This window comes from Coloeus monedula (genome assembly GCF_965178545.1).
Source record: "Coloeus monedula genome assembly, chromosome: 1".
Classification (NCBI taxonomy): Eukaryota; Metazoa; Chordata; class Aves; order Passeriformes; family Corvidae; genus Coloeus; species Coloeus monedula.
Genome location: NC_138781.1, coordinates 95,807,718 through 95,820,898, shown reverse-complemented (window position 1 = coordinate 95,820,898; position 13,181 = coordinate 95,807,718). Strand labels below are relative to the sequence as shown.

Here is a 13,181-nt window from a genome sequence, read left to right as displayed (position 1 = left end):
AGGGTAGCTAACACCCTAAAAGAAAAAAAAAACGTTCATAGTATATTTAAGGTCTTCTAATGCACATCCTGTTTTCTCTCTCTAAGATAATATTTTTCATCAAACAATGTGGAGAAGTTCCCATGATACAATTTTAAAACTGGTTACCTTTTCCCATGGATTAATGTCAGGGTACTAAAGCTTTTAGCCTGAGACCATGTCAATTTTTGCAAATCATGTTAGGCATACCAAGTTAGTTGAACTTAATGTAAAAAAAAACCGCAGCAAAACCCTAGCAGAAAATAAGACTCAACTAGAATTTTTCTCTCCAGTTGTCTGTGGACTCTTCTATGTAAAGAAGTCCTCCAAAATAGTACACAACGGTGTGTTTATCTTGAGGTACTTGATGTCTTTTGAGAAACTTAGAGTGTGAGATTCTCTTTCCTGTTGCTACTGATGGTGAAAGAAAAGGGAAAGTCAAAAGACAAAGAAGATAAATAAATGAAAACAAAGTATATTTGGCAATGGACTAGTGATGTCCTTAAAATGAAAGTGAGTTTATATGCAGAATATTAAATATAGTTTCATTTTATAGTGTAATAATTCATGTTCTTCATTTTGCCTCTGACTTCTTAGTTTAACTGACCACTTAGCTACTTAAGGGGAAAAAACAGATCGTTAGTTACTCGTGACTAAATAGCAAAGTAATAAAAAAGAAAAGTTTAGCTGAGAGAGGTAATGCATAATTAAGAGAGGTAATGTCAGGTTATTCTGAAAGTGCTTTTATGCTTTTCAACTAATCACATTTTAGATGTGTGGGAAGAGTCACTATCAGGTCCTGCAACATTTAATTTCCTTAGACTTTAAGAAGAAAGACAGTATTCAGTGCTCTTAGCCTTGGAAGCTGAGCCTGTAAAACTTTAGTTTTCATCTTAGCTGGGCTTCAGCTGTCTGTGTTCAAGATGCCTGGATGTCAGGCACATGAGGAGAAGAGGATTCAGAAAGACCTGTGTTGTATGGTCTTTTGAATGAGCAGGTGTGTGGTTGCTCAGTCTACACTTTACCTTCCTGGATGATGACACAGAAATAGGCTATTCAGTTCCTTGCCTGCTTGAGGAGTTTTGCTGTCTAACCTGCACAATCTGGGTCAGCCATCTGGGGCCAAGCACCTGCATTTTAGACATTGAAGTGCTTAGGTATTCCTTACTGGTTTGGTTTTGTAAGATCCTTTTAATGAGGTAGAAAGGGCAATACAATGGTGTTTATCCTAGCAAAGTAAGACTAGATGGAATTACAGTCTATGTAAGTAGGTGAGAACAGAGTAAGCCAGTATTTCAATTTCTAATGGAGAATAAATGTGGTTGGTTTTTTGTTACCATACATGACTACAGGAAATACAGATTTTAATATATATTTTCAGTTCATAATACTGAGATGATTAAAATCTTTTCTAATCCATGAGGTTGATTTCTTTTTTTTTTTATGTTATTACAGATGAGCTGACTGGCATCCTTAAAAAATTGTCACTTGAGAAATATCAGCCTATATTTGAGGAACAGGAGGTATGTCTCTTCTAAAAGATCTTTTTTTTACTGTTTTAGAAGTAGGGTATAACACATGTTGCATCAGATTTGTGATCCAGAATCTCAGATTTCAAGTTCTGTAACCATTCCTGATTGCAGAGAGGACCTTGAAACATGGATCAAGTGGTATTTGTGGCATTTTCCAGGATACTGCAAATAGCAGAGCTTTTTACACTTAACCTGCACCTTTTATATAGATAGGGCTTTTTTTCCTCTCTGTTTTTACACTCTACTTTTTCTATATATATCTGTAACCAATGTGGCTAAACAGTTTATAGGACATACTGTATCATCCCTGGAATCACAGCTGGAACCTCATTTGCAGATGGAGAACAGCAGGGTGGGAGTCACTGAGATGGCTGCTTTATCTTTATCCACTCTGCAAAAGCAACAGGAGAATTAAACTGGGGAATGTAGGCGTCCTGGTAGATGAGACCGGTGACATTGACTTGCTAAAGGATGCAATGAAAGGAAATGTTGCTGAAAATAAGTAAAATTAATTCATTGCAGTGTTAAAGGCAGGATCAGATGGGAGCAAATATTGTGTGCTTATTTGGTCGAAGCAAAGGGTAGTGAATGGACATGCACTAAACTGACATTGCTACAGAGTTCAGGATTCAGCACAAGTCCAGACAATTTAGCTGCATCACAATATATTGGGTTATTATTGTTCCCCTGCATGATAGGCAAGGGAGCATTCTGTAGGAATTAATATGCTTTGTGTATGAAGGTTATATCAATATGAAAAGTTTTAGATACTTATTCTTATCACAGCCTTATGGATATGTTGTTAATAAAAACTGATATATGAACAAAACCTAGGTTTTTCTCAGGAGACACTGGAAAAGTAAACACAATATTCTGAAATTCCAAAAATACTTAGGGGAAAAGGGTGAAGAAAAGAAAAGAGAGAAACCTTAGGCATATTCAAGTAGCTGCTACTGTAGGCAGAGGAATTTCTGTAGAGAGTATATATTCTGTATTAATAGGAATTGATGGGGAAAAAAACTAAAAATCCATTAATATCTTAGATTTACTATCACGATTAGTTAAATGATTAACAGCAGATTAGAAGCTTTACAACAGAGTGGTAAAATGTGTACTGTTTGGTGCTGGAAATTCATTAAAAATACTTTTTGCACAATATTTACAGTAAGTCTATATGATTAAAAAGCCTGACAAACCACTTTTAACCTGTAGTAATGAATCTTTGCATAGGTGAATTTGTCTTATATTTTTTTCTTCTATTTCTTCTTTCTGTTTTTTAATATACAGGTGGATATGGAAGCTTTTCTTACACTTACTGATGGTGATCTGAAAGAGCTGGGTATTAAAACTGATGGATCAAGACAGCAAATTTTGGCAGCTATTTCTGAACTGAATGCAGGAAAGGTAAATTTTGAAGTACTGTACTTAGTAAATTATTTCAAGGCTTGTTTATATAATTAATTCAACATACATTTTGAAATTCAGTTGCAGATGTTAGTTAGAAAAGCTAAATTAATTTTTTCCAAGCAAAGTGTTCCATGTATTTCATTAGTGAAAAATCTTCCTTTGGGGGACTTCCTGTTCTCTTTCAATAACTCCTTCTTAGTCCAGTGAAGAAGCTATTTGTAAACAGGAGCAATATTGCAGTTTCTGAATATTGATTTCAGCAGTGCTAAAAAGAATCATCTGGCTGCAATAGTCCAGCTAGAGAATGCAGTATAAGCGGAAAGGTGTCCTTTGGTTAACATAACAGGTTTTGATTCCTCTGTAATTAGGTAAATAGTTCTTCTCTCATTTCTTACACTTTTAATGCCTTTGAATTTTATATCAATATTAACAGATTTGCTAAGATGTGTACAGTTAACAGTGCTCTTGTCAGAGGGAGTTTGTACTGGAACCTGTCTTTGATTAGGCCTGCTGAAGCTTCTCAGCAGCTTTTTTAGATTTGAGGTCCATTCGCTCTCTAATAGTGGAAGCTCAGACAAACAAAACACAGACAATTTCCCCAAGTTTAGATAAACAGTAGTGATGAGGTTAAAAATTAGGGGAGGTGGATGATGTTCCATGCTAAGACATGCAGTAAAGATAGGAAGAAAGTAACAAAAATGTTTTTATTGGTGTCTGGTAGTGTCAGGAAAAGATTACTACAAGGTTTTCTATATGTATCTGTGAGGTAAGGATTTGTTATTATTTCTAATAGTATGCTGAACACAGACACACATTATTTACACATCTGTTGAGAATTCATAATAAATTAGTTTTTTAAACAGAAATTTAAGAATACCTTATTTTATTTTACTGTTCTTTTACAGGGTCGAGAGAGACAGATTTTACAGGAAACTATACACAACTTCCACTCTTCCTTTGAGAGTAGTGTTAGTAACACACGGCCGCCAGGTCATTCCCAATGTAAGTAGCACCTGAAATTAACTGAAAAATTAGTTACAGGTTGAATCACAGAATCACAAAATCAGTTGGAAAAGACTTCTGAGATCAGAGTCCAGCCTATAACGAAACACCACCATGACAACTAGACCATGGCACTGAGTGCCATGTCCAGTCTTTCCTTAAACACCTCCAGGGATGGTGACTCCACCACCTCCCTGGGCAGCCCATTCCAATGTCTAATCACTCTTTTGGGGAAAAAAGTCTTCCTAATGTCCAAATGTGTGGATATTTTATTTAATACTTGGCTGGAAGACAGAATGTGACAAGCAAGCCAGTTAGCTGCTTTCCTGGTTAATGATGTATGTCTCTTGCTGTGACTGTAGAGAAGATTTCAACATGAACAGTAGAGGTATCTCTAAGATGTTTATACACCCCTCAGTACTATCTGGAATAAGCATAGATTTTTGTTTTACATTACTAAACACAGAAAATGGATGTAAGTATAGCAATCCAGAGTGTACAGTATACTGTCTGTACTGTCTGTATGTATGTATGTAGCATCAGTGGGAGGTGTTCCTGTATGATACATACTCTTCATACTCTTTTGCATACTCTTTATAGCAGACACTTTAGTATGATAAGGTAGAATAAATATATTCAGGATTTACAATTTAGCGTAACAGTTGAGGCAGCTATGTTAATTATGTATTTAGGTAAGCGTGCATTTAATTATTTTGCATAGGTGGTATTTTTATATTATCTATAGTTGGATTCTTCGGAATACATGTATTCCTTCCAAGCACCAGTGTTCTCTTCTAGCCAAGCTGGAGAAACTGCCTTTTAAAATGCACTGTCTGTAACCAAAGCATTCAGGAAGGTGTTGCTGACCTGTAATTAATGAATACATTTCCTACACTCTCCAATATAAAAATTGCAAATCTCTGTGCTGCCAGCCACCTGAAACAAAGGCAGATACTCATCTGTTACTCCAGATTAAGGAATGGGGCATAACCTATCCACATAGGTGTACTTCTGTATCCATGTTTTAGTAGAAACAACAAAAGCCATTGACTAGCCTTGAGAAGTTCACCATGTTAAAAGTGCTTCTTCTTCAATTGTTTATTTTGCTGCTTTCATCCACTCACAAAATAATTTCATTTGTTTAGGGGTGATGTTAAGTAATTCAGATATTGTATGCTTTAGGAAACCTTAATAATGAGCTAGTCCCAGTTGTTCCCATCTCAATCAGCTGCATTTCACTAGCTATGTGAAAGCAGGTGCTAACTGTTGACCTGCTGATGTCTTGAGGAAAACTAGGAATTGCTGGGGTAATTAGTGAATGTGGGCTACTTCCAGTACTCTGTGTAGTCTGCTTGGCTGAAAGCCACTATCAGGTGTCCCTGTACGCATTGTGCAATTTTCCATTCTCAGCATGCATGGGAACTTCTGAATGTCTCTTGATAACATCCCAGAGCTGAAGAACCTCTTCTGTAGGTACTACTAGGTGAGCAGAAGCTATTTGGGATTTGATTGCATGGTGCAAAGAACTGGAATTACTCAAGAACCAAAGAAGCATAGAGGTGTAACATACCTGCAAGCAACTTGCTGACCTTAAGTGTCTTGAAGACATCAAAGGACAAGAGTGGTGGCACAGAGCTGGGGACAGCATCCTTTTGTAAGAATGGAGGCAACAGTTGCTCCTGTTGAGCTTTTGACAAGATGCTGCAAGGAGGTAGCATCAGAGATTAGCTTTTGGGTTTTGTGTTTGAGAGCTCCATGATACAGATTTTGCTGTGAAGCGGAAGCATTAACAGAAAAGAGGAAGAGAACACGTAGATAAAAGAAGTTTCTGCACCAGGTAAGCTGCTTTTTATTGTAAAAAGTAGCAGCAGAACCCTTAGGCAGTCTCTGGAACTTGAAGTAATTTCCAGGAATGTGTAACATTTTAGAGCATAAGAGCAGCTGTACCAAGTCAGATCCAAGGTCCATACAGTTGTGTTCAGCTTTTTCATCCAGTCTCATCTGACGCTGATGTGAAGAGCTGCTTGCTTTTATTTGCTGTGAACTTGCCATGTCCTGACTTCTTTTGCTTCATTGTACTGGATCAGAAGATACAGTGAGCAGTTGTTTCCTCTTCACCGCCTCCGTGCCACTGATGATTTTACAGATCACTGTGATACTCTTCTCCATTCATGTTTTTTTCCAAGTGGAAGGCTTATAGACTGCTTTGTCATTCCTATACCATAGTTTTTCTCTTCTCCTTTTCTGATCTTACCTTTTCAGACGTGGGAGATACCAGCCTAGCATACAGTGTTCAAAATGTAGGCGTATTATGGATTTACATGACAGAGTGATGTCTGTTTCTCAGTTGTGTTCTCTACTTTCCATTCTCTTGCCCTTTCCTAGTTATTTCTAGTACTGTGCTGTGTTGACTATAATTGGAGACTGAATTGGCATTAATTGGAATTACTTCTTACAACCCAGCTAATCTACTGAGTTTGAGCTCACAGCCTATAATTTTATATAAACACACATACATCTTCTTTTCCATTTGCCTTACTTAATATTAGTTCATATTTATCTTCATCAAATTTTGTCTGCTGTCGTATTGTTTGGGCACAGATGTCACATGAAGTCCTTTTGCCAGTCTTCTGTTTACCTTTCTTTTTATTTACATGGATAACTTAGGAAGCTTTTTCCCTTCACTCTATATGCCCTCTCAAAATCATATATTGAATATACTGTTCATATCCTGAATATCCTCATGCAGATCCCTATGAAATACTAGTGGTGAATCTCTCTGCTATGGAAAAAATCACTATTTACTGCAACCTTCTGTCCTCTGCCTCCCTAACAGATTATTCATCTACACAATAAATTTTCTTTTTACCCTGTGGGTTCCTTATTATCTTAAGAGCTAACCTTGGACCTTGTGAGTGCCTTGTCAAAATCCAGGCATCAAATGGACCTCTTTTATCTACAAGACTGTTGGCACCTTCAAGGGATTCTAGTAGGTTGATGAGGCAAGACTTCTCAAATCTCTTTTTGATTGTTTTCCACAGAACTTCAGATTCTTTGGTACAATTTTTGCTAATCTGGTTGGTATTGCTGTCTGTCTCACTGGTCTCTGTTTCCCTACATTTCATCTTGAACCATTAAAAAGATTTGCATCACTGTTATCACATCTCAGTTATGTGACAATTTAAACAACACCCTGTGCTCTGTACACAGCAGTTCAGCTGCTTAATCCTTGTGCTTCTCTAGGACATCGGGCTTAGAAATTTGCTATTACTTGCTTTGTGTATTTGTTTTGTATTCTTTTCTGCTAGTACTTCAGGTTAAGATATCTTGGACTCCCACCTAAGGAAGGCTTCTGAAATTGTATCCTTCCCAAGTTTTTCCATGGTAAATACAATTAGTTTTTTCTGATGTGAACTTACTTCTCTAGCTCATTACAGTCTAATCATTGATTTACCTCATGGCATCTGTAACTGGCTGCCTCCTGTGGTACATTTGAAAAGTAGTATGTGAAATGTTTATGCTTCTTGCATGGTCTGTATCATCTCATTTCTCCACAGCTCTTCATAGGAGCCTGTCTGGACACCATTAGCAAGAGAGCCATCATGATTTACCCTTTTAGAAAGCTAAATGTAGCTCACAGGATAATGAAAACATTCTGCTCTTCAACTGTCTTGGTTTCACTGTTTCCCTGTGATTTTGTGAATACTTTGAGTAATTTTAAAAGTTCAGTACCTAAACCAGAGTGGCTGTCAGTGTATCTCTGCTTTTATGAGGTTTGCAGCCTGTAGGGGTGTAAAGAAGAAAGTGAAATATAATCCAGGTATATCCATAAGAATCAGAAAAGAAAAAGCAGGGGGAAAGAAATTTTATCTTTACTTTCTGGAACTGTAGTTTATAATTTTGGGAGGTCTGTCGCCTGATTATTATCACCTCGTCTGCAAATGTCTGCAGCTTCTACACCTTTCCCCATCCATAGCTCCAGTGTCCCCTTAGCTTTAGTTCCGCCCAAAATGCTCCAGTCCCCACTGCCCAGGCTCAGTCCCTCCCCTGCTACCACTGAGTCAGGAGTTGTTGCTGGTATGAGATAGCATGCAGCAGAAATAGAAGTACATCCAGGTGAGTGTTTATAGGAAGGAGAGCTGCAGTGGTTATCTACATTCACCCTTCTAGGGAATACACTAGAAAGAAAACAAGGAGAGGCAGAATAAATAAAAGGAAGACTATCAGAAGTAGAGGATTGATGGTACAACTAATTTCACCCAACAGGCTTCTTCAGGGAACACCCTACAGTTTCTTCTGGATTTTTTTTTTTTTTTTTTGGCAGTTCAAAATCATTTGCTGACTTCTTGTAGCTTCTGGTTGAGCACCTCCTGCTGAGATCATTACTCCTGAGCTCCCTGTTATACTACAGGAACTCCTGGAAGAGTTGAGTGTTTGTTGGGTTTTGGCAGATGAGCTATTCCAATTATAGTAAAGCTCACAGTTGGGAGAAAGTTTCTGTTGTACATCAGTTGCTGTATCATCCCTGGGGCTAGAAGTGAGCTGATTCTGCATTGCAGAAAACAACAGGCTTTGACAAACATTTGCTTTCTGTCAGAAGTACTGAGACTGCTTCCTCCCCACCCCATGCCAGGGAGCACTAGGTTAGGCTGTGGGAATTCCATGCTCCAGTCCTTGCCTGACCTGAATAAGGCAGAGCAGTGTAAATAATTCAGAGGTTATTGAACCTGTAAGCCATTAGGTTTGGAGGCACCAGGAATGAACTCTGAATAGGCAAACAGTACACATGAGGAGTGTTGCCTTCATCTCTCTTTTTAATGGAAATTAATTGGTCACCTTTAGAAAATTCTGATGAAATTATTCACTCCAAGAGTGAACGTTTTGGCGGGTTTTGACACTTTGGTAGTTTGGCTACCATTACAGCATGGAAAATTGACAATGCACCCTGTCCTTGATCAGAGAAACTACTAGGAAGATACTGCTTCTTTATAGCCCAGCGAATGTGTCCAGCAAACACAGAATTACTGTGCTGCTTCGACATTTAGAACAGATGACCAGCCCATGGAGGCATAAGGCAAAATGACTGCTCTGAGGAACAAAATGCTCCTCCTTTGTCTGACCTCCAACTTCAGTGAAACAAGTGGCGGCATAAAGTCCAGCTTTCTGAGAGAATGGGATTTAACAAATTATATTACCCCAGGAAAAGTTTCTCTTTGTGGTTTGAGGTGACCTGTTTGCTTACATGATTCTGGTAAAAAAGAAAATTGGACTTTCTGAATGCCCAGTTGCCAGGACTAATTGTTTAGTTCATTTTGGGGGCCTGTGTCAAGATTCGTGCACCCAATCTCCACCATCTAAACAACACTCTGATAGGTGGGAAGAAAAGAGAAAATCCAAACACCTAATAAGGGCAATGAACAAAGGCAGGACATAGATATCAAAAGAATAAACTGCATATTCTTCAGACAAAAGTTTAAATGAAGAGTATGCCTATGATGGAAAAAGAAAATTATGCCATTCAGTCTATAGTTAGTGGAAATTCTGGTCTTCCAGTTTCTCTTTACATATTATAGTATCTTGTATATATTGATAGATACATATATATCTGCAGATACAGAGTTGTTTGTATATTTACTTTTCACTTTTGGATTCAGAGACAAAAATATCAAGTAGAAATTATCCAAAGGAGGGAGTTAGAGATTGAAGAGTGAGGCATAAAACAGGAGCAAAATCAATATAGACTTGCATATAAAAATCATACAGGATTCAGGTAATCACTTACTGGAAAAGTGCACAGTGAGAAGAGAGGGATACTCGACACTTTGTGGCAATAAGTGACTTTTTCACACATGAGTTTGACTTATTCCTTCTCCATACAGGAGACAGCTTAAGATGAGTAAAATTAATTACAGGATCAAATTGTTAGATTCTGGTATAACATTGGGAAATGTGGGTCTGTTTCCAGTAGTTGTGGAATTACTCTCTTGTTTACAGCTGTGAGTCTTGCTGGTTGCAGTTTTTCAGACTTTTTTTTTCCCTTTTACAGCACCTGGCTGCTCTTCAAAACCACAAGAAGCCGTTTCTTCTAAAAGGTAGCTACTGGAACAAAATATTTTTTTTTATGGTGAAGTTTGGCATCTGACTAAGTAAATCCAAGTGTACAAATGAAAATTAGAAAGGTTAGTCCTGACTACACTGACATAGGATTTTCTGCAGTAACATGCTTAAAATACAAAACCCACAAAAAGTAAAAGAAAATAATAAAGAGATTACTCCTGTAGTTCAACCTAAGTGTTGAATTGTTCAAGGCATCAGTGGTCTGGATTTAAGGAAAACGAAGAGCAGGAAGAATGGATAAACATACAAGAAGATGGATGTTTCATTCCACTCTTGCCTGTAGATGAAGAACCATGAGAGACCTACATGAGCACAGTCAAGAGCAACAAAAGCACAGAAGAAGGCAGGAAGCCCACCACAAATTGTGACACCTCCTACATGGGGAAATACGTAAACTGAATATGCCTCTGTTGATTGGATACAGATAAAGGAGTCCAGATTGAAAATGTAATGGTTTCATGGGAAGAAATATAAAGAAGTAATGCTGCATTCTTCGTTAACCAAAATATACTTTATCTATTCAATATTATGAGGTTAAAACAGCAGTAAAAGTAAAAATGAAATACCTATTTGTAAAAACAGCACTTTATTTGAGGAAATGCATTATCTGTCACCAATATTTAAACAGAATGTTAAAATATTTTATATAGCTGACTTTTTTTGAGAATAAAACCTTTTACCTGGTATTGGCTGGGTTTTTTTGGACAGTAACGCTAGCATATACTTAAAAATACATTTTTATATCTTGATTTTGTAGCAATTTTGAAATGAAAGTTACAGTAATTACAAGTAGAAATAATTTTCTGCTTAGTAAATACCATTTTTTTGTTAAGTAGTTAAAATGCAAATCATCAGGAATTAAAATACAAGTCTTCAGAAGCCTCTGACATTATATTTATCTTTCTGAAGACTCAAGTACTGCAGGTAAAGGCAGGAAGATCTTGGAGCTCCAATTACCTAAATGTTCTAAGTACATAACTAAAAATTTTACATTTCAGCATGCTCCTCGCTGTACTGGTTTTGGAGTTTTGCAGAATTAGGGATAGAATTTGGGTGCAGTGATAAAAATAACAGCACTAGTGAAAGTGGTGGGGTCCTGCTGTCCTGCAGCTGTCTGGATATGTCACCTGGGTGTGCAAGCTGTTTCTGTGATGGCTTCATTGGTTTGGCCATCTGAGGTACCACTCCAGGATGCAGGCAGCAAACAGCAGAGTGGCCAAGCTGCAGTAGGTTATGCAGCTGTGCTGTGTCAGAGCTGACTTCAAACACTGGCAGCTTAAATTCCCAGGAGGAAGAGGAGAAGAGGTTGCAGAGGGGTATTGCAGAAAAAAAGGTGGTTATGAGCTGATAAGGGCAATCAGAGCCTGTTAGCACCCTGGGGTCATTGCTGGTCATGCTAATAACATTGCAAGTGTAATTGGTAAAGCCATGTGCAAAATACTTTTGTTCCATTTTTTAAGTACACATATGTCACCAAATTTATAAGACTATAAACATTTCGAGTGTCATTTTGTTTCTGATGTGTCTTAGGCTGAAGAAAAGCACTCCTTATGCAGAATTCTGCTTCAGAATTAATTTCAGCTTTTGCATAAAAATACATTGTTTCTGCTTTCACAGTTTTCAAGAGCTGCTACTAAAGATAATATGGCAGGAGAGATCTACTGAAGTGTTGGGTGCAAACCATATAACATTAAGCTAATGGCATTGTCCTTTCCTAAAGAAACATGTGGACAGTTTTGGTTAAAGGACCTCAAGGCAGAGAAACAATTGGAGGTTCTTATTAACAGTAGAAAACATTAACATTGTTGCTTTTGACCCTTATTGTTTGAAAGGAGAAGTACTCACCTGCAATAGATTGAGGTGTGGGTGTTTAGGGTTTTTTTTCAGGCCCTTTTCAGTAAGACATTGACCAGCTCAGTACAGAAAACTTTTTGCAGGGTTGAGAGACGTATTTTCTCTACAATATAAGAGGGTTCAAATTCATGTATGCTACTGCCCAGAAGACTGTAGTAACCTCAGGACTATAAGGCAAGGTAGGGGCATGCTTCATTCTTCTGGATGAATCTGTCTCACTGTGAAAAAATAATTCAAGATGCATGGACTGTGGCCCCATAAGACATTGGTCTAGGATAGGGAAGAGTTAGGCTTTAGTTTCTCTAGCTGATGGATTTATTAACCAATTCCTAAGCTGCGTAGTGACTGAGGAAAAATAGTGCAGTAAATCTGGGAATCTTAGCCCAAGTACCTCAAAGAACAAGCAGAAAAGAGATTTAAATGGAATGCAACACTGCCAAAGGAGACCTGCTGGCATATACATATAGGCTCTTTGTGTTGACACAAGAAAGGGTTCCTCAGACTGTCCTATCAACAAGTCCCACTATGTGAAGAGTTGGCTTTATTAACACAGGAAGAAAAAGATGTGGTTTTAGATTTGGGAACCCTTCATATCCTCAGCTGCACTTAGTTTGAAAGGTCTGTTTCTTTGGCCTGATTCAGCTGCCATCGTAAGTGGAGAAATGAAACAGGTTCTTTACCATGGCTTCTTTTTCTGCCTTTGAGAGGAGGTAAGTTTGAGTCAGAGTCCTGTATTGTGTGTCTGTGTGTCAGGGCTGTCACGGGCTGCTCTTTAAACTCTGCTGTAGGCAGTGGAGGTCCAGTCAGTACCATCACCAGGGCCTCAAAACCCAGTATCTCACTAGACCAGAAGTTTGATTCAATTGTCCAGACCTCTACTAGCATTTGCCAGGCCCTAAGGCATCCAAAGCACCCAGAAGGGGTGCCAGACATGCCACTGCATTATGATCAGGTTGTTCGTTGCAGTCACTTGGACAAAGAGACCAGAGATGGAGACTGTCATTTCATTGACTTGTCCTGATTTGTCACAGACTTTCAAAGGTGAAAACTTTTTTTTGTTCCCATTTGCTGTTCATTTTCTGTGTCCTCCTTTTCAGTTCAAATGAAAATCTTTGTTGGCAGACTTTGCTTACCTCATAATGAAAAGTGATATCTTCTGGGTTTTACCAAAGAAGGAAATGCTACAAAAACCAGTTCTTGTTATGATTCAGTCTAGCGTTATAGACTTGACTAATCTGTAGTTATTAACCC

The 13,181-nt window shown here is 38.0% G+C and overlaps 1 protein-coding gene across 1 annotated transcript in view; it reads left to right on the top strand.

Annotated features, from left to right (window-relative positions):
* ANKS6 (ankyrin repeat and sterile alpha motif domain containing 6) overlaps positions 1 to 10,762 on the top strand; it is a gene marked incomplete at its 5' end in the record, with an annotated part of 41,396 nt that extends 30,634 nt beyond the window's left edge. The window contains 4 exons of the mRNA XM_082277536.1: positions 1,474 to 1,541; positions 2,838 to 2,954; positions 3,863 to 3,959; positions 10,006 to 10,762. Of these exons, the coding sequence (XP_082133662.1) occupies positions 1,474 to 1,541; positions 2,838 to 2,954; positions 3,863 to 3,959; positions 10,006 to 10,055 (332 nt within the window). The 3' untranslated portion in view covers positions 10,056 to 10,762. The remainder of the gene's footprint in view (positions 1 to 1,473; positions 1,542 to 2,837; positions 2,955 to 3,862; positions 3,960 to 10,005) is intronic.
* Positions 10,763 to 13,181: the final 2,419 nt, after the last annotated feature.